General features: G+C 44.5%; 1 protein-coding gene across 14 annotated transcripts in view; it reads right to left on the reverse strand.

Moving 5' to 3' along the window:
* Nucleotides 1-27,753, reverse strand: part of LOC110492417 (IQ motif and SEC7 domain-containing protein 1) — a 248,227-nt gene that overhangs the window by 77,447 nt on the left and 143,027 nt on the right. For 2 of the 14 annotated variants that reach the window (XM_090203587.1, XM_021566722.3), the window contains exon 1: nt 21,838-22,837. The exons of 4 other annotated variants lie outside the window; for them this stretch is intronic. In XM_090203587.1, the coding sequence (XP_090059713.1) occupies nt 21,838-21,914 (77 nt within the window). In that variant the 5' untranslated portion in view covers nt 21,915-22,837. Of the gene's footprint in view, nt 1-1,528; nt 2,356-12,675; nt 13,428-13,762; nt 13,970-14,502; nt 15,003-21,837; nt 22,838-27,753 lie in introns of those variants that run through there. 8 more of the 14 variants (XM_090203588.1, XM_021566724.3, XM_090203591.1 and 5 more) reach the window with 4 other exon arrangements.

Genomic DNA, 27,753 nt, shown 5'->3' on the forward strand with positions numbered 1-27,753 from the left:
AAACTGAATTTGGTCATCAAAGATAAGCAGTGATTCTAATCCAATGAGCTTCCTCCAAACTTGAGTTGTCACTCAGAAATAAGAAGTTGCTTTTTTCACAAGTCATGCTAGGCAGAGCTAAAGGACAGGAGAAACTGAGCTGGTACACAGAAACATCACATGCACAGCTCAGGTGGGACTGTGCTTTCACACCAGCCTCGCTGACAGTCAGGATATGACCCTTTCCTTTCCACACACGTGTACTATAGACATATACCAGAACCACAGAGCTGAGAGTCAGTCTTTACTGCCAGGAGAGCTGAACAGGAGGACCCGTGTGAGGGTGACAAGCCCAATTTATCAGCCTCTAGCTCTGAAAGGTTAAGTGAGTAAACATTGATTTGGGCAGAAGAAGGTTAAGTTGTTTTCAGCAGATGTTTGGTCTTGAGGTAAATAATATTCTATAGAGGCAGCAACAGAGTATCCCTGCTTGCGTGATGCTGAATACAGAGCACATTTAGGCCTACACGCATTGGAATGTGGAGAAAACACCTGGGATTCAAAACTCTGTTAATTCTGACTAATGATTGTTAGGGGAATACTGTGTCTCATTACAATCTCTAGCTGAAAAACAAAATTCAATTCACCCTCCACAGACAACAAGACAACAAAGAATGTGTTTATGGCAGAAAGAGAGAGAAGGGTGAGAACGAGAAGTGGCTAGTATGAAGAAAGTATGATGAAAGCTCTGGCCTGACAACACATAGATACAAACCATTAATACACGATGACCCTGTAGTGTGCCAACCTCCATTCTGTCAAATGACTGATGAGAGGGATACCTCTCTTGGCTCTGTGTGTTTAATTTGATTTACCGAAGGCTCCTGTCCGGTCCGCTATAGGTTTATTTGAAAAGATGCCAATAGGGTGCTGCCGGCTGCTGAGCAGGATGAATCACCCAGGAGCTCTGCAGTGATTCAGAGGGGAGAGCTGAGCTGGCTCTGGCTGGGGAGAGACAGGGCTGCCCTGGTCCAGCATAGACAGGACAGGGGGAACAATCATTGGTCTACAGAGAGAAACAGCAGAGGACACAGGAGCCACAGATCTACAGTCACTGTTTGGACAAGAACAGTTAAGTTAAATAAATGTATGCGCACACACAAATAAACACTTCTCTCTTTCTCCCCTCTCTTCTCTCCCTCCAGGCAACATTAATCAGTGTAATCATGAAGTCAGACAACAGTGCAAAGCAGCAGAGCCGGTACACCTCCGCACTGTACGATCCATGGATCTGGCAGCCTCTGCTCTCACCTGTAGAAACACTCTGGAGACACGGTCTGCATTCCTCACTGCCACACACCGACTGAGCCAGCATATGTCAACAACACCCCTTAAACAACACTCCTGCAGCCACACACCGACTGAGCCAGCATATGTCAACAACACCCCTTAAAACCCACTACAGCAGCCAGGTAGCTACTGCTTCAACCAGACATCAAACTCACACTGCCAGAAAAAAAAAACAGATACCTTAAATGAGCCCACCTACCTGAACCTCCATATCTGCCTCCTCTGTGTCGAGTCACGAGCAGAGAAATGGAGAGAGAGAGGAGAGAGAGATGGAGCTGAAAGCCCCTGCACTATAAGGCAGGCTCTTTGATCTACATAGTGCTGAGGTCGGTAAACAGGCTGTTAGGCTAGCAGAGGAGAGGGAGATCGAGGTGGCATATAGTGCTGTAGTGTAGGCTGCCTGGGGTTGAAAGACAGAGCACCAGACAGGAACCTGAACGTCAATAAAACAGGAAGGCTCTCCCTGCACTTTCCCCCCTCCTTCCTTCACTTGCTCTCTCCCTCTTCTCTGTCCCCTTTATACCACTCTCTCTCTCTCATACACTCAGCCATTTTTCTCTCCCCATTCATATCTCTCTATTTCAGTGCATTTATTCAGCTGTTGTGTTGATCCCAGGGCTCAGTGGGGACGTGTCCAGAGTCAGTGTGTTGCAGCGCTGCAATGTCACCACTGTCTCTCTCGCTCATGACCAGGGGAATCTAAGCTCTGTCAGCGACCACTGAAACAACTCAATTATAATATATACTGAATGAATATGTGCTGGCTCCCTATACTAAACATTGTATTGCAATCTTTATTGGCTTGTAATAAACATTGTATTTCGATCTCAACTGGTTTGAATGAAACCACTTCTGTAGTGTATGAAAGGAAATTAAAAACTCATCACTGCACGTGATTGCACCATCTGAAACGGAAACTGTCGACATGGTGAGCGGAAAGCGCTGTCAGTATCATCAGACTTCTAGGAAACCTCAACCTCTCTGTCTTTCCTCTGGGCCTCGTGTCTTGTCCATGCCTCACCAGACCTCCCGTCTTTCCTCTGGGCCTCGTGTCTTGTCCATGCCTCACCAGACCTCCCGTCTTTCCTCTGGGCCTCGTGTCTTGTCCATGCCTCACCAGACCTCCCGTCTTTCCTCTGGGCCTCGTGTCTTGTCCATGCCTCACCAGACCTCCCGTCTTTCCTCTGGGCCTCGTGTCTTGTCCATGCCTCACCAGACCTCCCGTCTTTCCTCTGGGCCTCGTGTCTTGTCCATGCCTCACCAGACCTCCCGTCTTTCCTCTGGGCCTCGTGTCTTGTCCATGCCTCACCAGACCTCCCGTCTTTCCTCTGGGCCTCGTGTCTTGTCCATGCCTCACCAGACCTCCCGTCTTTCCTCTGGGCCTCGTGTCTTGTCCATGCCTCACCAGACCTCCCGTCTTTCCTCTGGGCCTCGTGTCTTGTCCATGCCTCACCAGACCTCCCGTCTTTCCTCTGGGCCTCGTGTCTTGTCCATGCCTCACCAGACCTCCCGTCTTTCCTCTGGTCCTCGTGTCCTATACCCCTCAGCTCAGTCCTCTTGGTCTACGCTGTGCCAGACACCACAATACTCTGTCAGCACTTTGTTGAACACAATGGAAACATCCCTCTCCTGATATGGAGGACTAGTCCAGATTCCAGTAACTGTTGCCACAGGATTCCCCTATTGTAAACTAGCTGTGTGCTGTAAAACTATGTAATTGTTCAATTATTTTCAGATGTATCTTTATGAATTAATCTCGGAGACCCAGAACCAAAAACTTGCCTAAATGTGTCAGCTACTCGATGCATTTATGTTAAGAATGTCTGTCTCCGAGAGATTAGTATTAATCAATCAAATGGCTTTAATAGACTAATCTGTGTCAATTACAAAACCCATCTGTAACTTTGGTGTACTAAATCATATTCATATAATATTTATTCCAGCAAAGCTGCTATGTTCCTCTCTGCTCTCAGCAGGAGCCCCCCATTATCTCTGAAAATAAGTAAGTAAATGCTGCCTATAAATATCTATAGAAACTACCTTGAGAGACGCCAGGGCGAGAGCGGAGAGAGAGTGAGAGAGCGAGAGATACTCTGAGGGAATCCATACAATGCCAATGTCCTCCCACATTCCTTTATCTCTTATTTTTCTGCCCTCCAATGGTTCACAGTGGAATATACAGTACCAGTCAAAAGTTTGGACACACCTACTCAATCCAAGTTTTTTCTTTAATTTTACTATTTTCTACATTGTCGACTATGAAGACTATGAAATAACACATATGGAATCATGTAGTAACCAAAAAAGTGTTAAACAAATCAAAATGTATTACATTCTTCAAAGTAGCCACCCTTTGCCTTGGTGACAGTTTTGCGCACTCTTGGCATTCTGTCAACCAGCTTCATGAGGTAGTCACCTGGAATGCATTTCAATTAACAGGTGTGCCTTGTTAAAAGTTGATTTGTGAAATGTATTTCCTTCTTAATGTGTTTGAGCCAATCAGTTGAGACAAGGTAGGGGTGGTATACAGAAGATATCCCTATTTAGTGAAGGACCAAGTCCATATTATGGCAAGAACAGCTCAAATAAGCAAATAGAAACGACAGTCCCTCATTACTTTCAATACGGAAAATGTAAAGAACTTTTAAAGTTTCTTCAAGTGCAGTCGCAAAAACCATCAAGCACTATGATGAAACTGGCTATCAGAGTTACCTCTGCTGCAGAGGATAAGTTAGAGTTACCAGCCTCAGAAATTGCAGCCATTTTAAATGCAACAGACACATCTCAACATCAACTGTTCAAAGGAGACTGCGTGAATCAGGTCTTCATGGTCGAATTGCTGCAAAGAAACCACTACTAAAGGACACCAATAACAAGAAGAGAGGTGAGAGATGCTAGGGCCAAGAAACAATAATGGACGTGGAAATCTGTCCTTAGGTCTGATGAGTCCAATCTTGAGATTTTTGGTTCCAACCGCTGTGTCTTTGTGAGACGCAGAGTAAGTGAACGGATTATCTCTGCATGTGTGGTTCCCACCGTGAAGCATGGACGAGGAGGTGTGGGGGTTCTTTGCTGGTGACACTGTCTGTGATTTACTTAGAATTTAAGGCACACTTACATAACAGGTATGGCTACCACAGCATTCTGCAGTGATACACCATCACATCTGGTTTGCGCTTAGTGTGACATTTGTTTTTCAACAGGACAATGACCCAACACACCTCCAGGCTGTGTAAGGGCTATTTGACCGAGAAGGAGTGATGGAGCGCTGCATCAGATGACCTGATGGTTTGGGATGAGTTGAACCGCAGAGTGAAGTGCTCAGCACATGTGAGAACTCCTTCAAGACTGTTGGAGAAGCTAGTGGAGCGAATGCCAAGGGTGTGCAAATTGGGGGTTACTTTCAAGAATCTAAAATATATTTTGATTTGTTTAACACTTTTTTGGTTACTACATGATTCCATATGTTTTATTTCATAGTTTTGATGTCTTCACTATTATTCTACAATGTAGAAAATAGTAAAAATAAAGAAAAACTCTTGAATGAGTAGGTGTGTGTAAACTATTGACTGGTACTATATGTCCTGTCATTTGTTAGGATAAACACATCCTTTTATGTCTCCTTGTGTTGGGGGGCGAAACAGTTAGCTATGACAGAGTCTGTGGGTCTCTCTATCACTTACTACAACAACAAAAAACAAAGCAACTGTATAAGTTGGAGACCGGAGAGATATGAAGGTGACTTGGTTTGGGAACATTTTCAGCTGGGGATTGAGGCTCCTGTCCTCTGTTATAAAAAATCTAAACAACAGATGGAGCCAGTGCACAGCAATTTAGTACCAAAACCATTATGTGAGTGAGTGAGTCAGTCTGCACTAAATGAGGGAGAATGTCAGAGAAAGAGAGAGGATTGAGGAAATATATAGTGTGTTTGGTGAGAAGCAGGAGTGGGAGGACAAATAATATCGTCTCTGTCAGGGGAGCTAATTTGTGGCGGAGTATGAAGACGACAGTAACAGTACTGTATAAAGAGAGTGGGTTTGTTCTCTAAGTCCAATACCAAGACAGGGGAATGGGAGCCAGCAATGACAAGATGCTGATGTTTCTGAGCCAATTACAGTCTCAGAAACAGTTGTTTAAAGAACTTTCTTCAGTGTAATTTTGATGGCCGAAAGCAATGATGGAGTAAGTCACCACTATTCTTAACTTCCCTGACAGAAAGATCCATAACACAACAGTTCTCTCTGGAATGCTCTGTTCTTGAGAGAATATACAGTGGGGCAAAAAAGTATTTAGTCAGCCACCAATTGTGCAAGTTCTCCCACTTAAAATGATGTAATTTTCATCATAGGTACACTTCAACTATGACAGACAAAATGAGAAAAGAAATCCAGAAAATCACATTGTAGGATTTTTAATGAATTTATTTGCAAATTATGGTGGAAAATAAGTATTTGGTCAATAACAAAAGTTTATCTCAATACTTTGTTATATACCCTTTGTTGGCAATGACAGAGGTCAAACGTTTTCTGTAAGTCTTCACAAGGTTTTCACACACTGTTGCTGGTATTTTGGCCCATTCCTCCATGCAGATCTCCTCTAGAGCAGTGCTGTTTTGGGGCTGTTGCTGGGCAACACAGACTTTCAACTCCCTCCAAAGATTTTCTATGGGGTTGAGATCTGGAGACTGGCAAGGCCACTCCAGGACCTTGAAATGCTTCTTACGAAGCCACTCCTTTGTTGCCAGGGCGGTGTGTTTGGGATCATTGTCATGCTGAAAGACCCAGCCACGTTTCATCTTCAATGCCCTTGCTGATGGAAGGAGGTTTTCACTCAAAATCTCATGATACATGGCCCCATTCATTCTTTCCTTTACACAGATCACTCATCCTGGTCCCTTTGCAGAAAAACAGCCCCAGAGCATGATGTTTCCACCCCCATGCTTCACAGTACGTATGGTGTTCTTTGGATACAACTCAGCATTCTTTGAGTTTTTACCAAAAAGTTATATTTTAGTTTCATCTGACCATATGACATTCTCCCAATCTTCTTCTGGATCATCCAAATGCTCTCAGACGGGCCTGGACATGTACTGGCTTAAGCAGGGGGACACGTCTGGCACTGCAGGATTTGAGTTCCTGGCGGCGTAGTGTGTTACTGATGGTAGGCTTTGTTACTTTGGTCCCAGCTCTCTGCAGGTCATTCACTAGGTCCCCCCGTGTGGTTCTGGGATTTTTGTGATCATTTTGACCCCATGGGGTGAGATCTTGCGTGGAGCCCCAGATCAAGGGAGATTATCAGTGGTCTTGTATGTCTTCCATTTCCTAATAATTGCTCCCACAGTTGATCTCTTCAAACCAAGCTGCTTACCTATTGCAGATTCAGTCTTCCCAGCCTGGTGCAGGTCTACAATTTTGATTCTGGTGTCCTTTGACAGCTCTTTGGTCTTGGCCATAGTGGAGTTTGGAGTGTGACTGTTTGAGATTATGGACAGATGTCTTTTATACTGATAACAAGTTCAAACAGGTGCCATTAATACAGGTAACGAGTGGAGGATAGAGGAGCCTCTTAAAGAAGAAGTTACAGGTCTGTGAGAGCCAGAAATCTTGCTTCTTTGTAGGTGACCAAATACTTATTTTCCACTATAATTTGCAAATTAATTAATTAAAAAACCTACAATGTGATTTTCTGTATTTTTTTCCCCTAATTTTGTCTGTCATAGTTGAAGTGTGCATTTGATGAAAATTACAGGCCTCTCATCTTTTTAAGTGGGAGAACTTGCACAATTGGTGGCTGACTAAATACTTTTTTGCCCCACTGTAACTACACAGTAGACATTTGGAAAAGCACCACTGCGAAAACACTGAATGTTCACATAAAAAAATAAATCAATAAAAAAAAACAAGAAGCCTGGCTGTATCGAGAGTGCCTTGTTGAAATTGTGATGAACTGTCATAATTGAGAAAAGCCATTCCGCAGTGAGGACAGAAGGAAGACATGCTAGGAGAGAGTGAGCGTGTCTCTGGGGATGTTACCACCAAACACTGATGGAACTGCACACGGTTGTCACAGTAACAGAAAAGGCTGACAGAATAACTACTTTGTAATTGTCAGAGGACTGAATGCCCTAGAAGGATAAACAGTACACTTTAATGACTATTTACATGCAACAGACCCAACATTATAATTTCTCACAGAGGAAGGTACTAATTTAAAGATGTGGGAAACCATCCAAGTAGACCATAGGCCTACATGAAACCATGCTAGTTAACTGTATGTACTCAGCAGTGTGGGAGGGTGGATGTCCAAAATACCAAATAACATTACTTGTGTAGTTTGATGAAGTATTCCAGTATGCTACATCAATGGGCAGAGATGCAATCTGCTGAGGGCCCAAAAAGGTGACACTTTTTTGTGTTGCACTGAAACATGCAAGAAAATCCCTGCGAGGGGGAAATGCAGATTTTAACTAATTAAACAACAACGAATATGATCTACATGATGAGTCTCTGTGTGTAAAATAAAAAAGTGGTTAATGTGAACCTAACTGACAGCTAAAAGAAAATGTAAAGAAAGCAATCCAATGTTATTTGTTGCCTAGACTTTACTGCAAATTACACTCTTGAGAACAAATATTGCAGTTAGCCATGACAGCCTTTATTATAGAACGATTGTGACCAAACACACATCTAAATATTGCACTTGGGAAAAAAACATCTTAAAGTAGAAATAGAATGAAACAAACAACATTCTATTTTTGCTCTATTATAGTGGCCACTATAGTAGACATCGATCAAGTGCACAAGGCTACATGTGTGCAAAAATAATGTTCACTGAGTAAAGCATTTTATAATCCCCCCACACTCACACACAAGTGTTACTGTCAAATTCAATACAACAAAAGCAATATCTTTGGGCTACACTGCACATTATTATATTGTACACTTTCTGCCTGTGGACATCTGTTCTACAATGTGCCAGCAGAGCATGATACCCTTTGTTGGCATAATTGATCTCTTTCAGGCAGAGAGTACACCTAGCATACCCCTTTTTATCCACTGTATTGAACAAGTGAGAAAGAGGGAAAGTTTGTGGTGTTCCTTTCAACTCTGTAGCTGGATCCAGTCCAGTTTAAGCCAGGCCCAGCTCCAGCTACACTTGTTTAACAAGAAACGCCTCATTTTCATTCTAAATTATTTTTTTTATCCACGTACTGTAGAGGGAAAACAGTTAACATATAGTGGTTAGTTCGTTAACTAGTTAACATTTTACACAGATTGCCAGGGTCCAGTAAGCAACTAACGCGTTATAACTTGAGCTAATTTTCATAAACTCAATCATTTGATCAGATAAATTGGCTAATGTGGCTCAACATTTCTCTGGCTAGCTAACGGAAAATTCGATCCAGCTAGCACGAGTCTTAACAATGCTATCAATTCTTGTTCCACCACACTTTCTCCCTCACCTCAAACTTTCCAAATGCCAGTTGTTTTTCGGTTATAGCTCATGAAGTACGCTTTATCACCTTCTCACCCTTCACCCCCGTGTTCAGGCTTCTCACCTAATGTTACCTATTCGTTATCATTCAGGGGACGCATTGCCGTAACTGGAAAGCTGCCTTTCCACCCTCCGCTGTCATTCCAGAGCGCGCGCTGAGGCTGTAACTAGCAAGTTGGTCGTCTCTCCTCTCTTCAGTCGCGTGCTGCGCTGCATGCTGTTGTGTGAACGATTGTCTGAACCTTGGATACAGCCAGTATCGCTCCAAACGCGAATAACTCGTTCGCTTACTACAGCCAGTAGTCCTCCACCCCCACAAAACTTTTCTCATCCGATCTACACGAATCACATAGGTCATCTATTTTGGATTCAAAACAGCGAATATCGCCGAAAGGTGACTAGTTTGCATCCCTGAATGGGGCATGACATGATGAACATTTTCTGAATACTGCAGCAGAGCAATCAATAGTCATAGTCTCATAGATGATTATTCTCAGTCTCAAAAATGTAATTAACTAAATCTATGAATGTGTTGTAATAATGCGATCCATTCCATTCTGAGAGCAGGACTTCCAACACTGAAAGGCCTATACATTTATCAGCACAGGATCAATCATCAACCTGCTCGGAGAAATCTTGGCCAATGAATTAGTAATGTTTCAGCTTTAAACTAAGGCCATGGGTTATGTATTTACTCCTGTACAGTCTCTCAGATACACACAGAGCTGAAAGAACTCCAGGCTGTGTCAAGATATTGTACAGTATTTCTCTCACTTTTTCTCTCTTCCCCATGTTCTCGGTCTCTCTCACACACAAAGACACACAATACAACTTATTGTGCATTAGTTACAGCACACATACAGTCGAGCACATGGTCAAGCTGGATGGAGAGCATGTTGTGGGGTTAAGAGCCTTGCTCAAGGGCCTAACAGTAGAGGAATATCTTCAGGATGTGAACCCATCAGCCCTCCAACTGCCAGATCAATTCTGCCTGTAGCAGCGCCTTACTGTGTGCGTACGTGTGTGTGCATGTGTTTTGGGAGCGTGTGTGCTTGTGTGTGTGTACACGTGTGGAATACCAACCATACGGTGCAGAGTGTGTGTGTAGAATACCAACCATACGGTGCAGAGAGAGTGTGTGTGTGTGTGGAATATAAACCATATGGTGCAGAGTGTGTGTGTGGAATATAAATCATACGGTGCAGAGAGACAGTGTGTGTGTGGAATACAAACCATACGGTACAGAGAGAGTGTGTGTGTGTGTGTGTGGAATATAAACAATATGGTGCAGAAAGAGTGTGTGTGTGTGTGGAATATAAACCATATGGTGCAGAGTGTGTGTGTGGAATATAAATCATACAGTGCAGAGAGAGAGTGTGTGTGTGTGTGATACAAACCATACGGTACAGAGGGAGAGTGTGTGTGTGTGTGGAATATAAACCATATGGTGCAGAGTGTGTGTGTGTGTGTGTGTGTGTGTGTGTGTGTGTGTGTGTGTGTGGAATATAAACCATATGGTGCAGAAAGAGTGTGTGTGTGTGGAATATAAACCATATGGTGCAGAAAGAGTGTGTGTGTGTGTGGAATATAAACCATATGGTGCAGAAAGAGTGTGTGTGTGTGTGGAATATAAACCATATGGTGCAGAAAGAGAGTGTGTGTGTGTGGAATATAAACCATATGGTGCAGAAAGAGAGTGTGTGTGTGGAATATAAACCATATGGTGCAGAAAGAGAGTGTGTGTGTGTGTGGAATATAAACCATATGGTGCAGAAAGAGTGTGTGTGTGTGTGGAATATAAACCATATGGTGCAGAGTGTGTGTGTGTGGAATATAAACCATATGGTGCAGAAAGAGAGTGTGTGTGTGTGTGGAATATAAACCATATGGTGCAGAGTGTGTGTGTGTACATGAAAGCTGCAGTGCAGCAACATGAGCTCATCACTCCTCTTCTCCTCTCATCCCCACCCCACCCCTTCACTCCTCTCTCACCATTACATAAGTTAGTGCAGCACGCTCCCCTCAGGCACCCAAAGAAATTAGATGCAAAGGAATGTCATCAAAAGTAAGAGAGGGTAAGAGAGGACAAGAGCTGCTAGAGAACGATGCAGAAGAAGAGATGTGGGCAGCATATGCGTTTGAGACAAGAGCAGTCACAGCTACATAGCCCCTACACACTGATCATGTAAAATGGAAGTATATACCAGAGTCAAGGGACTCTCCATTTCAGTGTATTCTGCTCACAAACACTAGAATACAATGCTGCAACAGAAAGTGAAAGAACTGGGATCGTGTGAAAGAGAGTAGCTTCACTGCCATAGCAAAAAACACATATGATGTAGTGTACCTACCAGATGATCTAAACCCAATGAATGTATCAGGACTCAGGAGTCTGTACGTCATTAACATGTACATTTAGTCATTTAGCAGATGCTCTTATCCACAGCGACTTACAGGAGCAATTAGGGTTAAGTGCCTTGCTCAAGGGCACATCGACAGAATGTTCACCTAGTCGGCTCGGGGATTCGAATCGGCGACCTTTCGGTTACTGGCCCAACACTCTTAACCGCTAGTGGTCCTCCAGTATCCCCAACAGTACACATTTTTGTTGTGGCCCTGGACAAACTCACTGATTCAACTCAATGAGGGCTTGATGATTAGTTGACAAGTTGAATCAGGTGTGCTTGTCTAGGGCTACAACTAAAATGTGTACTGTTGGAGATACTGGAAGACTGGAGTTCAGAAACACTGCGGTAGGCTACCTGTCGCTATGAGCTTCACAAGTAAATAAACCAGACTGCCAACAGCCTCATTTGCACTTCAAAGCTGCAGGTTGAAGTTTAAATGTTTAGTAGCAGAAATGCGGCATAACTCTGAAATGAATAGATATTACAACAGTAAGTACATCAACCACTAATGTCTAACTTGGTCTCACAAACAACACGGTAATGGAAGGTGGTATATTTCTGTTATATTATCCTTGACCTTAGACCTTGGAACTCTTTCAAAATGAGTTGGAATGTCTTGCGTAGGTCAGTTTATTCAAGGTAATTATTTGCAACATTGTTAGAGAGGAAGGTAGGCCTTAATGTTTCATCTGTCTGTATTCCACATATGCTTGTCACAGAATAACCTCAAAACTGGATCACAATAGATGTCCAACTGCAGTACACACTGATCACACTAAGATGTCACGTTGAGCAATCACAGAAAGGGCTTGATGTATTCAGAGTTCACGGTGCAGTCTCCCCTCTGGGAGTAACACAAGTTTCAATTATTCAGAGAAGTGGACACTTTCAATCCAACATTCAATAGATCTGAAGAACTGTGTACACACAGAGAGCTTAAGATGCTGTAGGTGGAAACTACTGAGGTCAATTTTACTGGAATAATGCCCTAGGTCTGTGTTATCATCAATATCCCACCAAACAAAATACAATCGTAGTTCTATAATGCTACAATACTCAACAGTAGAGGGAGTTACAGTAGTCACATGAATTCTCGATTGGATATGCTCACTTGGGTGCTAAAATCAATCATGAACACAGGTGTGAGGAAACATGCTGAATCAACTGTAAACTTGTGAATCTGGGCCTGACGCAATTGTGTGTGTGCGTGTGTGTGTGTGTGTGTGTGTATACATTTGTATGTGTGTGTGTGTGTGTGTGTGTGTGTGTGTGTGTGTGTGTGTGTGTGTTTTGAACTTATGTTGGAATGAGTCACTACTATCAGCATGATCAATCCCCCCCAAAATTTAAAATTGTTCAATAGTGTTAGCTGGAAAACAGACACACTTCAAATGGCAACAACTGTGTGTATAAGCTGTTCCATACCACAACTTTAACTCACCACAGTGGAACTACATGTCCAACTGGCTGGTTGCAGCTTTTCCATTACACACATCGGTCTCCTCTCTGCCCAGAAAAGATCTCTCGTCATAAACCCAGTGTACCAACACAGGCAGCCAACGTCCTATGTCTCTCCCCTCACGGTCCTGATGTAGGTCAAGACACTGCTGTTTGTCAAGGTGTCCAGATTAAGTCAGAACAGCTTCAGACCAGGTCCACATGCTGTACTGTAGCCTACTTCCCATGGGGCTGGGTTGGTCTGTTTGTTCCTCCTGGAGTCAGCTGCCGATCATGAGGCAGGGTTGCGTCACCGTTCGCCTCACAACAACCCCAGTTTCAGCATATTCCACCACAATGTCGATACAGTGGAAGATACAGACGTTGGCATGGACACATTGATAGACACAGTTAGAGATTGAGGAAGTTTGTGAATCCAGTAGCCTCCAGTTTCCTTTACTATTCAGATGATACCCAACAGTGAGGTTAGCCTCATCCCTGTTGTTCCCCATGGATTGGAGACAAGGTGCAGAAGTGTTCAGGGGCCCAGAGACGCCATCCAGACACACAGACAGTAAATAAATAATGGTTGCTGTGCTGTGCTCCACTCGCTGCCATGGAACTATGGTCAGATCAGGTTGCCAGTCCTCTACTGTGTCATTATAACCTCTTTCACTGTCATACCGACCAATGTATTGAACATAGTGGTTAGAGTGTTGGACTAGTAACCGGAAGGTTGCAAGTTCAAACCCCCGAGCTGACAAGGTACAAATCTGTCGTTCTGCCCCTGAACAGGCAGTTAACCCACTGTTCCTAAGCCGTCATTGAAAATAAGAATTTGTTCTTAACTGACTTGCCTAGTTAAATAAAGGTAAAAAAAAATATATATATATATATATATTTTTTTAAATCCTTACTTTAACACTGACCAGAATCAGATCAGACAGTCTAGCTGGCCTTTCTTGCAAAACAACCTTCTGTTCCCGCCAGAGACAAACTTCACTTGAACAAAACACATGTGAAAGCTTGACTGTCTCCGAGATGTTATCTGAAGAGACACTTCTAAGTCAGAAGAAGTTGGAGAAACTTACATGTTGAGAAAACAATGAGACAGCAGGAATGTGTTCCAGAGGCACAGTGTGTTCTGACGAGACAGGAATGTTCCTCCTGGGTCAGTACATGCCTTGTGAGATAACCGTTTATTTAAATCAGCCCAACAGGGTTCAGAAACTTGATATGACTCACAGAAACACAGAAAGGAGCATAGAAAGGCAGAAGTAAACCGAACAAGCCAATCACACAACACCAGCCTTTTAAAAATAACATAGAAAATGGTTTCATTTTGACACAGATAATGTTCATCTAACACTTAGTTCTGGGAACATATGGGTTCATTCAAGTTGAGATTTGCATCTTTTAAGAAAATATCCTCTCTATTCCATTGTACTCCAGAAGACTGACCTGAGCATTGCTTTAAAGCTTTTATATATCTTCATTTTCCAAATGATTGTGTTGGGTGTGTACTGTGTTGGGTGTGTACTGTGTGTACTGTGTTGGGTGTGTACTGTCAAATTTAGGAAACTTTGCATCAGTGCCGCTCCTACCGTATGTGTGGATTTAGCCTAACACTGACGAAAATGATGATATGTTTCCAGGGTGTTGAACATCTAACATGTCTCCAGGAAACCACTTTTATAGACCGTATGGGCTGTATCTTTTATAAACTGGTAAAATATTTTCTAGGCAGTTTCTAAAGAAATAGAAGAGACATGAGGAGCAGACTCTGGGGCTCCTCGCTGTCTGGGAACAGTCATGACAGATGATTTCCTACCTTATTGTTCTGCTTGAAATGCAGTACTTCCACATCACATTCCACGCGGCAGTGACCTCACTGCAGACACCAGACACGCAGGGAAAACATGTGCAGCATGGCACACGCAGGAAGGAAGTCTCAAACTGTCCCAAACGCACCAAACTGTGGCAATTCCTCCTATAGCAGCCAGTGGAGAGACACCCTGTTCTAGAGCACAAATGACAGCCCACATCCTTCACTGTCCAAAGAAAAACACAGAGAATTCATTTTCTTCCAGCTCCAGTTTTCTCAGCTGTGCCGTTTAGAAGTTCCCTGTCCCAGTTTATCCTGCCTGCGTCCACACTCAGAAAATTGCTAGACTAGCAAGTTATCCTGATGACCAAGAAAGGTAAAGGCTCAGTTCAGTATGTCTAGGCTCCTCGTAACAAAGGCTCTTGACCCATACTGTTCACTACAACACCACCCCTCCCTCTCTCCACCCATAATGTTCACTACTACACCACCCCTCCCTCTCTCCACCCATACTGTTCACTACCACACCACCCCTCCCATACTATTCACTACACCACCCCTGCCTCTCTCCACCGATCCTGTTCACTACTACACCACTCCTCCCTCTCTCCACCCATACTGTTCACTACCACACCACCCCTCCCTCTCTCCACCCATACTGTTCACTACTACACCACTCCTCCCTCTCTCCACCCATACTGTTCACTACCACACCACCCCTCCCTCTCTCCACCCATACTGTTCACTACTACAAGACCCCTCGGACTCTCTCCACCCATACTGTTCACTACTACACCACTCCTCCCTCTCTCCACCCATACTGTTCACTACTACACCACTCCTCCCTCTCTCCACCCATACTGTTCACTACTACACCCCCCCCTCTCTCCACCCATACTGTTCACTACTACACCACTCCTCCCTCTCTCCACCCATACTGTTCACTACCACACCACCCCTCCCATACTATTCACTACAACACCCCTGCCTCTCTCCACCGATCCTGTTCACTACTACACCACTCCTCCCTCTCTCCAACCATACTGTTCACTACCACACCACCCCTCCCTCTCTCCACCCATACTGTTCACTACTACACCACCCCTCCCTCTCTCCACCCATACTGTTCACTACTGAACCACCCATCCCTCTCTCCACCCATACTGTTCACTACTACACCACCCCTCCCTCTCTCCACCCATACTGTTCACTACTAAACCACCCATCCCTCTCTCCACCCATACTGTTCACTACTACACCACCCCTCCCTCTCTCCACCCATACTGTTCACTACTAAACCACCCATCCCTCTCTCTAGCAAGTTATCCTGATGACCAAGAAAGGCAAAGGCTCAGTTCAGTATGTCTAGGCTCCTCGTAACAAAGGCTCTCGACCCATACTGTTCACTAGTACACCACCCCTCCCTCTCTCCACCCATACTGTTCACTACTACACCATCCCTCCCCTCGCCAGCCATACTGTTCACTACTACAAGACCCCTCGCCCACTCTCCACCCATACTGTTCACTACAACACCCCCCCCCTCCCTCTCTCCACCCATACTGTTCACTACTACACAACCCCTCCCTCTCTCCACCCATACTGTTCACTACTACACCACCCCTCCCATACTGTTCACCACTACACCACTCCTCCCCCTCTCCACCCATACTGTTCACTACTACACCACCTCTCACTCTCTCCACCCATACTGTTCACTACTATACCCCCCCCCCTTCTCTCCACACATACTGTTCACTACTACACCACCCCCCCCCCTACCCATACTGTTCACTACTACACCACCCCTCCCTCTCTCCACCCATACTGTTCACTACTACACCCCCCCCTCTCTCCACCCATACTGTTCACTACTACACCACCCCCCCTCTCTCCACCCATACTGTTCACTACTACACCACCCCCCCTTCTCTCCACCCATACTGTTCACTACTACACCACCCCCCCCCCTCTCTCCACCCATACTGTTCACTACTACACCACCCCTCCCTCTCTCCACCCATACTGTTCACTACTAAACCACCCCTCCCTCTCTCTAGCAAGTTATCCTGATGACCAAGAAAGGTAAAGGCTCAGTTCAGTATGTCTAGGCTCCTCGTAACAAAGGCTCTCGACCCATACTGTTCACTAGTACACCACCCCTCCCCTCTCTCCACCCATACTGTTCACTACTACACCATCCCTCCCTCACGCCAGCCATACTGTTCACTACTACAAGACCCCTCGCCCTCTCTCCACCCATACTGTTCACTACTACAAGACCCCTCGCCCTCTCTCCACCCATACTGTTCACTACTACACCACCCCTCCCTCTCTCCACCCATACTGTTCACTACTACACCACCTCTCCCTCTCTCCACCCATACTGTTCACTACTACACCCCCCCCCTCTCTCCACCCATACTGTTCACTACTACACCACCCCCCCCTCTCTCCACCCATACTGTTCACTACTACACCACCCCTCCCTCTCTCTACTCATACTGTTCACTACTACACCCCCCCCCTCTCTACACCCATACTGTTCACTACTACACCCCCCCCCTCTCTCCACCCATACTGTTCACTACTACACCCCCCCCCTCTCTCCACCCATACTGTTCACTACTACACCACCCCTCCCTCTCTCCACCCATACTGTTCACTACTACACCACCTCTCCCTCTCTCCACCCATACTGTTCACTACTACACCCCCCCTTCTCTCCACCCATACTGTTCACTACTACACCCCCCCTCTCTACACCCATACTGTTCACTACTACACCCCCCCCTCTCTCCACCCATACTGTTCACTACTACACCCCCCCCCCTCTCTCCACCCATACTGTTCACTACTACACCACCCCCCCTCTCTCCACCCATACTGTTCACTACTACACCCCCCCTCTCTCCACCCATACTGTTCACTACTACACCACCCCTCCCTCTCTCCACCCATACTGTTCACTACTACACCCCCCCCCTCTCTCCACCCATACTGTTCACTACTACACCACTCTTTCCCTCTCTCCACCCATACTGTTCACTACTACACCACCACCCCTCTCTCCACCCATACTGTTCACTACTACACCCCCCCTCTCTCCACCCATACTGTTCACTACTACACCCCCCCCTCTCTCCACCCATACTGTTCACTACTACACCACTCTTTCCCTCTCTCCACCCATACTGTTCACTACTACACCCCCCCTCTCTCCACCCATACTGTTCACTACTACACCACCCCTCCCTCTCTCCACCCATACTGTTCACTACTACACCACCCCTCCCTCTCTCCACCCATACTGTTCACTACTACACCCCCCCCCTCTCTCCACCCATACTGTTCACTACTACACCACTCTTTCCCTCTCTCCACCCATACTGTTCACTACTACACCACTCTTTCCCTCTCTCCTTGCTTTCTTGAGGACAACCCTTATTTTTGTTTCCTTACAACGCACCCTAACCCATCTGGCTGGGACTGTCTATGATCCCCAATGGTGATGCCTGTGCTGTGCTGTGTTGTGTGTGTGTGTGTGTGTGTGTGTGTGTGTGTGTGTGTGTGTGTGTGTGTGTGTGTGTGTGTGTGTGCACGCGTGTGCCTAGTACCTGGGCCCATGTCCAAAAATTACAGAGCTCTCAATAGGAAGGCCAAGCAGGGGGAGGGTTAGCCCCAGTTCAGCAGCTGGGAAAGGCTGTTTTCAGTTACTACACCGGCCTTGCTTTAACAACTTAGCTAAAGTCTTGGAACAGAATCTGACCATGTTACTGTAAACTCTCTGCTGGTGTTTCGAGTCACAACCCATAATGACTACGTTATTCCAGTGACTGAGGAATCAGGAACATAATGACGTATTTTTGATCAGGCATAAATAACAGGTTTTCATAATGGAAGAGACTACAGTGTCTCTCACACGCACACGCACACACACACACAGACAGAGAGAGAGACTCGTCCACCAATGGGACAGAGGGTATAGTGTCCATGGCCTGTCCACTGTGTTCCTCCACTGCTGTGATTGAGATGGAGAGCAAGAAGTGGAAGCACCTCTATTAATATAGTCTTTCAGGGTCCAGCACTGAATGTTTGCATATAAACAATGAGGAAAAATAGGAAGAGAGAAAGATCTTTCTTAGTATGAATTTAGAGGCTCCTCCTCTCCCTCACTGAATCTCTAATGCAACCCCAAAGGATATAAGAGCTACTGTACAGTCCTCCTGCCTTTCTGTATCGGTATAGCCTCTTAGTTTCTCTATTCCTCTCTCATCACCGATTCTTTTCACTTTCCCATTTCAAGATGTCCCTCCCACATTCTCTGTAGTGTCTGTATTCAGCTCTTTCAAGCTCTGTCATGGATGGAAGATAATGAAGCAGCACATAGAATGTCTCCCATTGCACCATAATGGACTGAGATATTAAACTAAGAGGAAATACAAGGAAGAGGAATAAGAAGAATTGCTATTCAGTATCCCAATTAGCAATGTTTAGCAAATGTCAACACAATGTTTAGCATGTGTCAATACCAGAAGAAACGTGACTGACTCAACACCCATCCATGCAGTGTGACGACTGTACCTACAACTGATGACAATTCCCAGCAATATAAAGTGACAGGAGGCACTGTTTTCAGGGTAAAATAACTGCTATGCAATGCATTATGGAAATGTCCTCATCCTATGAATACTAATGACCACAGCGTGTGTGTGCATGTGTGTGTGTGTGAGAATACATTAGGATAGATGTGACAGTGTGACAGGTGCTTCTGAGGGTTTCACAGACTCTGGATCAGTCACCCATGTCTCCAAATGCAGCTCAGTTCTAATTTAGACATCAAACTCAGGCCTGAAGCGGTCGGCAACATCAAACCAACTATATGGGTTATGCATGAGAAAAACTCCACATGTAGGCTACGCCTGTGATGTATATCAATATGAAATGTTACTTTAACAGTGGTGAAGTTGCAGAAGGTGAGAGTTATTAGATAAGTTAATAAATTGATTATTATAGTTTCGATTATCACCAGCGAGTACGGATGCTTTATGGTTATGTAGAACATAAAACCCTTTTCTCATTGCTCTTGAAGCTTCAAAGTGCAGTATACCTCAAAATGCATGATATTAGTGTCGGCCGCTTACAACACATCTCTGCGGGGGGGGGGGGGGGGGGTGTTCATTCCACCCTTGGTTGTTCTCCTTGAGTGTGGATAACGTCTTTTCTGTGGGAGTCAGCCAAACATTCGTATTCTCAACAGCATGGTGGAATCACAGCAGCTGTACTAGAATATAGAACGTCAGCTATCCGTTCGTGACAGGCAGTCAGAGACATGGGGAGTATTTTATAGTCCCTGTAGAGGGGATAGGGGAGGATGAATTGAAGAATGTTTCGTAAGTGTGCGCGGCTCCACCTTCCTATTGCGTAAACTACCTACTTTATGTACAGTGCTGTATATCAAACGCTGAGAGGAAACACTCTGACTAGATTCAGTAAGATGACCTGCCCTGCACTTACTTAAAGCCATTTGAAGATCATTCCCCACTCTATGTTTCTGCCACTAAGCTGATAGCACTGACCTGTGATACAATCATCCAACATAAAATCTAATCTTATAGCTAACACTCCAAGGAGACTGCACGGCAACATGAATAAATCCCTGCCCTGTAACATGTAGGCTCATAAAGACAGATTCACTACCCGTAACGTGTAGGCTCAAAGACAGATTCACTACCTGTAACGTGGAGGCTCATAAAGACAGATTCACTACCTGTAACGTGTAGCCTCACAAATACAGATTCACTACCTGTAACGTGTAGGCTCAAAGACAGATTCACTACCTGTAATGTGTAGGCTCAAAGACAGATTCACTACCTGTAACCTCACAAAGACAGATTCACTACCTGTAACGTGTAGGCTCAAAGACAGATCCACTACCTGTAACGTGTAGGCTCACAAAGACAGATTCACTACGTGTAACGTGTAGGCTCAAAGACAGATTCACTACGTGTAACGTGTAGGCTCACAAAGACAGATTGTAGGCTCACAAAGACAGATTCACTACCCGTAACGTGTAGGCTCAAAGACAGATTCACTACCTGTAACGTGGAGGCTCAAAGACAGATTCACTACCTGTAACGTGTAGGCTCACAAAGACAGATTCACTACCTGTAACGTGGAGGCTCACAAAGACAGATTCATTACCTGTAACGTGTAGGCTCACAAAGACAGATTCATTACCTGTAACGTGTAGGCTCACAAAGACAGATTCACTACCTGTAACGTGTAGGCTCAAAGACAGATTCACTACCTGTAATGTGTAGCCTCACAAAGACAGATTCACTACGTGTAACGTGTAGGCTCAAAGACATATTCACTACCTGTAACGTGTAGGCTGATAAAGACAGATTCACTACCTGTAACATGTAGGCTCAAAGACAGATTCACTACCTGTAACGTGTAGGCTGATAAAGACAGATTCACTACCTGTAACGTGTAGGCTGATAAAGACAGATTCACTACCTGTAACGTGTAGCCTCACAAAGACAGATTCACTACCTGTAACGTGTAGGCTCACAAAGACAGATTGTAGGCTCACAAAGACAGATTCACTACCCGTAACGTGTAGGCTCAAAGACAGATTCACTACCTGTAACGTGGAGGCTCATAAAGACAGATTCATTACCTGTAACGTGTAGCCTCACAAAGACAGATTCACTACCTGTAACATGTAGGCTCACAAAGACAGATTGTAGGCTCACAAAGACAGATTCACTACCTGTAACTGGTAGGCTCAAAGACAGATTCACTACCTGTAACGTGTAGGCTCATAAAGACAGATTCACTACCTGCCCCGATGGGAGCAGTAGACTCAACCCTGCATAGATCCTGCACTAGGTGAAAGGTGAACACCACGATGGATGAGTGGATATCGAGTCCAGTCACCCTTCCTCTTCTCCCTTCCTAAGCACTGATCAGCTCCAATCCCATTATAGTAGACAACATTAAGTAGACAAGCATTACCAAGAGACCAAGTGACCCAACCAAGTGGCTTGTTCCTCTCAGGGAAATCGATTGTTGTCCAGCCAGCTCACACCCCAGAATAATGTCTCACACAATCACACTTACTGTTAGCACTATGCCTAAACACTGCCCTGTGTGTTCTTCTTAGTTTCTGTCTATAAAACATCTACACCAATTAATTCCACAGAGGTTGTTTTTATTCCAATTTGGAGTGTTCAAATGTGAACAGGAAGAAAGATCCATGAGCCACAGGCAAATTAATTAAGTGTTTCATCCTGCAGAACAAATCGCAAAATATCTAGTGTAAAGTCCACTTACCTCTTATGAAAAGTATTGTGAGGATGTAGACACAACACATGCCAATAATCCATACAGAATGCCTTAAATTTCCACATTTTCTGCTCCTAAGTTCTCCTGCAGAAGATCAACAGGGGGCCAAGATAAGGAGACAGCGCTGGTTAGCCCATGGTGCCAGGTGTTGTATGTTCATGTTAGCAGATCCAGTAAACATCATGGCACCACAGGTATTGAACATTGCCCAGGTGTTGAATGTGTGAATCCAGACATAGATCCTCCTCTTCTGGCACACTGTCTTGGTCCTGAGTGGGTAAACTTCTCTGGAGCACTACAGTGCTTCTATGGAACTCCCCAGGTTAAAACCGTTCTGGACGTGTGTCTCAACACCAACACAGATGAGAACCAGGTCCATCTAAAGCAGTCTTAGATCAGGATCCAGACCAAAATCTATTTGGATCTGTTTGGATCAACTCAGACCAAATTGAAGTCAGGATCTGCTTAAAATAACTTCTACACTGTAGACTGCAACAGCTCGTATCCAGGTCACTCAGGCTGTCCTCTGTTCCCGTCCCTCCAGAGCGTGTGTCAGGCTGGTAGTCTGTGGGGAGGCATGGCTATAGATCCACCGCTCCAGAAGATACTGGAGTCTGTGGGAGTACAGAAGCACTGAGGAATAATCCTTCATACAACACACATGCCTCTCTTCTCTGATAGACACAGTCTCAAACAGGCTTAGCAATGGGCCTCTTCTTCCTCCTCCTCCTCTTTGGCCGCAGAAGCAAACTTTCTCAATGAAGGCAAGAGATGGTGACTCCTCTACCTCTATCACTCCCTCCCTGCGTCTCTGACCCCGTTCCTCTCCCCCTGTTCCTCCTCTCTGACTTTAGACTCTCTTCTCCCTCAATATCTGTACCTTCACGTTCTCTCTCTCTCACTCACTCTCTGCTGAAGTGAATTACAGCTGCTGCCATCTACATAGATCCTCCCCGAAATGTGCCAATTCTGGTTGCCAGGCAACATTATGGTACTATTGAAACTGCAAATGGAAGCCTGCAGCAAGGGCCCTCATTGGACAGACGGTCGATGGGGAGTGGCCACAATATTATCCACAACTGCACGAGTGTACACCCATGCTGTAATCAGAATAGGCAGAGGCTACAAGTGCTGAGTTGTTCAGGGAATAAAATCCTCAATGTTGCATATTTGAGCTTTAAACCGTCAAGGTCAAGGAGGTATTGCAGTGAACACAATGGCCCATGAATTGTATGAGAGAATGAAAATACCTGGTCTCTAAATGAAGCTATTCATGAAGTCATTGAATATCTAAGGTGTGAATGGTTGTGTGTGAACAGGTGGTGTGAAGGCTATCGGCAGGAAAATGAAAACAGGATGTCAATTGAATTTGTATTCATGGAGTGGTTGGAGGTGACCGAGCAATGCCCTGGATCAAACAGCGGCATATCATCCTTATCATCAGCTGAGCATCAACTGAGATTTTACAAACATGGCTCCCCTAGACAAGCGCAGGTCTGTTCTCTGAGAGGCCGTGCCAGACTGTTGTACCACCCCGTCCCAGGGGCCATGGGAAACAGGGGTACGGATGAGGCCCGGGCCTATCATCATCTCATCATTATTCAACCCCCATCCATCACCATCCCCCATACCACCACACACACACACACACACACACACACACACACACACACACACACACACACACACACACACACACACACACACTAAAGTGCCCTGTTGATCTGGGCATTTAGCTCCTTCTCCCCCTGACTGGCAGTCATGGCATGCCCCCTTTCACACACTTCTAAGCACAATATGAGCTTCCTCTGTTACAGAAAGAACCAGCCAATGGCACCCAGAAAACACAACACAAAGAGATAGGCAGCAACACTGAACACCTATTGTGAACAGAGTGAGGAATTCATTCATCTGCAATCAATCAGTAGTCTGTCTCAAAGGCCTGGGTGCCCCATTTACAAACATCTGACAAAATGAATCAAAACCAACACAGACAGTTCAATTGTCTCTCTTCTTAATCATGATTTGTTCCTTGAATGCATAATACTGTATATTCTACTGAACTAACGCAGTGGACTGTAAACAAGTGGGCTATTGCTTTGCTGTTTAAATTATGGAATGTTTTATTTAATATGAATTTACTAAACAATTGTGAAAGCAACATACTGAATTAGAGACACCACAAATGCACTAAGGTCTGGATAAAATTAATGGACATCAACGTTGGTTTTATGAACACAAATCCACAATGTTAACTGATAGCGATAGCCATGTTTGTTTTCTATTTATCCATCTCAATTCATTAATGTTTGTTGATTCACACAGACATATCCATTAGATCTTCTCTCTAATTGAAGTGAAGAGCACTAGCTACAGGCGTTAGTTTGTGTGGGTGGTAGTTCTTCTGTCTCTGTGATCACAAAACTGTAGAGCGTGTCTGAGGGGGTAGAGAGATGGGAGCATCCACTGGTCAAAACATTGGTCTGATTCTCACACACACACACACACACACACACACACCTCTCTCTGGTGATATGTTATTCAGATGGATAACAGACAGAATCAGATAGCAAGAGACATACAGAGCCTTCAGAAAGTATTCATACCCCTTGACTTATTCAACATTTTGTTGTGTTACAGCCTAAATTCAAAATGTATTTAAAAAAAAGTGCTCTCATCCATCTACAAACAATACCCCACAATGACAAAGTAAAAACAGGTTTTAGAAATTGTTAATTGAAAATGAAATACAGAAATATTTCATTTACATATAGTACCAGTGAAAAGTTTGGACACACCTACTCATTCAAGGGTTTTTCTTTATTTTTACTATTTTCTACATTGTAGAATAATCGTGAAGAAAACTATGAAATAACACATGAAATCATGTAGTAACCAAAAAAGGGTTAAACAAATCCAAATATATTTTATATTTGAGATTCTTCAAAGTAGTCACCCTTTGCCTTGATGACACCTTTGCACACTCTTGGCATTCTCTCAACCAGCTTCATGAGGTAGTCACCTGGAATGCATTTAAATTAACAGGTGTGCCTTGTTAAAAGTTAATTTGTGGAATTTATTTATGAGTATGGGTAGTTACATATTTTTTCAATTTCCCAATGATGGAGACCACTGTGCTCTTGGAAACTTTAAACACTGTAGAAATAGTTTTATACCCTTCCCCAGATATATACCTCATCACAATTCTGTCTTGGAGATCTACATACAGTTCCTTGGACTTCATGGTATAGTTTCTGCTCTGACATGCACTGTAAACTGTGGGACCTTATATAGACAGGTGTGTTCCTTTCTAAATCATGTCCAAACAAGTGAATTGGCCACAGGTGGACTCCAATCAAGTTGTTATGATAAATCAAGAAGGATCAAAGGAAATTATAGCCCCTGAGCTCAGTTTGGATTGTCATATCAAAGGGTTGTGAATACTTATGTAAATTAGATATTTCTAGAGCTGACTCCATTTAGTCGGCTGAATTATTTTGGGTCGAGCAGTAGAAAATACACTATATATACAAAAGTATGTGGACACCCCTTCAAATTAGTGGATTTGGTTATTTCAGCCACACCCGTTGTTGACAGGTGTATAAAATTGAGCACACAGCCATGCAATCTCCATAGACGATAATTTGCAGTAAAATGGCCTTACTGAAGAGCTCAGTGACTTTCAACGTGGCACCGCCATAGGATGCTGCCTTTCCAACAAGTCAGTTCATCTAATTTCTGCCCTGCTAGAGCTGTCCCTGTCAACTGTAAGTGGAAATGTCTAGGAGCAACAAGGCTCAGCCACAAAGTGGTAGGCCACACAACCTCACAGAATGGGACCGCCGAGTGCTGAAGCGTGTCCTCGGTTGCAACTCTCACTACCGAGTTCCAAACTGCCTCTGGAAGCAACGTCAGCACAACACTGTTTGTCAGGAGCTACATGAAATAGGTTTCCACTGCCGAGCAGCCACACACAAGCCTATGAGTGGTGTAAAGCTCGCCGCCATTGGATACTGGAGCTGTGTAAACGCATTCTCTGGAGTGATGAATCACGCTTCACCATCTGGCAGTCCGACAGACGTACCTGGGTTTGGCGGATGCCAAGAAAAAGATACCTGCCCGAATGCATAGTGCCAACTGTAAAGTTTGGTGGAGGAGAAATAATGGTCTGGGGCTGTTTTTCATGGTTCAGGCTCCTTACTTACAGCGAAGGGAAATCATATTATTTTTTTATACCTTTTTCTCCCCAATTTCGTGGTATCCAATTGGTAGTTACAATCTTGTCTCATCGCTGCAACTCCCGTATGGCCTCGGGAGAGGCGAAGGTCGAGAGCTGTGCGTCCTCTGAAACACACTGCTTCTTGACACAATGCCCGCTTAACACAGAAGCCAGTCGCACCAATGTGTTGGAGGAAATACCGTACACCTGGCGACCAGGTGTCAGAGTGCATTGCGCCCGGTCCGCCACAGGAGTCACTAGAGCGCAATGGGACAAGAACATCCCTACCGGCCAAACCCTCCCCTAACCTGAACGACGCTGGGCTAATTGTGCGACGCCCATTAGGTCTCCCGGTCGCGACCGGCTGCAACAGCCTGGAGTCGAACCAGGATCTCTAGTGGCACGGCTAGCACTGCGATGAGGCGATGGGAAATCTTAACACTACAGCATACAATGACATTCTAGACAATTGTGTGCTTCCAACTTTTGGGCAACAGTTTGGGGAAGGCTCTTTCCTGTTTCAGCATGACGAAGGCTCTTTCCTGTTTCAGCATGACAATGCCCCAGTGCACAAAGCGAAGTTCATACAGAAATGGTTTGTCGAAATCGGTTTGTAAGAACTTGACTGGCCTGCACAGACCTTAATCCCATCGAACACCTTTGGGAGGAATTGGAACGCCAACTGCGAGCCAGGCCTAATCACCCAACATCAGTGCCCAACCTCACTAATGCTCTTGTGGCTGAATGGAAGCAAGTCCCTGCAGCAATGTTCCAACATCTGGTGGAAAGCCTTCCCAGAAGAGTGAAGGCTGTTATAGCAGCAAAGAGGGGACCAACACCATGTTAATGCCCATGATTTTGTAATGAGATGTTCGACAAGCAGGCATCCACATACTTTTGTAGTGTAAATATATATTTTTAAATGGCACACAAGACACTTGTCTGATTCATGCATGTCTCAGTGAACTAATCCATTACAGAGGCCCCGGGATAGCACACCAGTATCACTAGTAGTACATTTGCCCTTAATTGGTTATGGTAATTTCTGTTAATGTATTCAATATATTATCATTAGTCTTTTACCGCTCTCATTTTCGAAGTGAACACTGTTTGCAGACCACACAACCTAGGCTACACTTGTGAGGAACAAGTTTAGGTTCATTTCATTCCATTTAAGACAGTTGTCAATTTATTAATTGTCTTTTATTTGTAGCGCTCCTGTCAATCTTGAGTAAGGTCACCTGATTATACATAGAAGTAGACCTAGGCTACCTGGCCTACATGCAAATGTAGACCTATAAATATGGGGATCTGATATGATTTATGATTGTCTTAACTCACCACCACTGTGGCGCTTCTCAAACAAAATGTTTTCTTCACCTAAAACAGCAAGTAAACTAAGTCTGTTTTTACATCCATTGAGAATGACAATAGTTCCTCAAAGTAGCCTATTTGAAAAATATTTTGATAATCACTTGGGGTGAAAGGGGGAAAAAATGTAATGCTCTGATCTGGGGGAAACGTCATAAAATAGGCCTACCTGATTACTTCTTATCCCTTGTGCAAATAGCCTACAGCTGTGTCTGTCTGGAGCTCACTAGAGTGGGAAACTCTGAGGGCCCAGAATATTTGATACAATGTTGTAAATTTGCTAGCAGAGCTTGAGGCCGGACCAATTAATAGTT

The sequence above is a fragment of the Oncorhynchus mykiss genome, chromosome 16 (genome assembly GCF_057628025.1).
Source record: "Oncorhynchus mykiss isolate SJ-2025 chromosome 16, ASM5762802v1, whole genome shotgun sequence".
Classification (NCBI taxonomy): domain Eukaryota; kingdom Metazoa; phylum Chordata; class Actinopteri; order Salmoniformes; family Salmonidae; genus Oncorhynchus; species Oncorhynchus mykiss.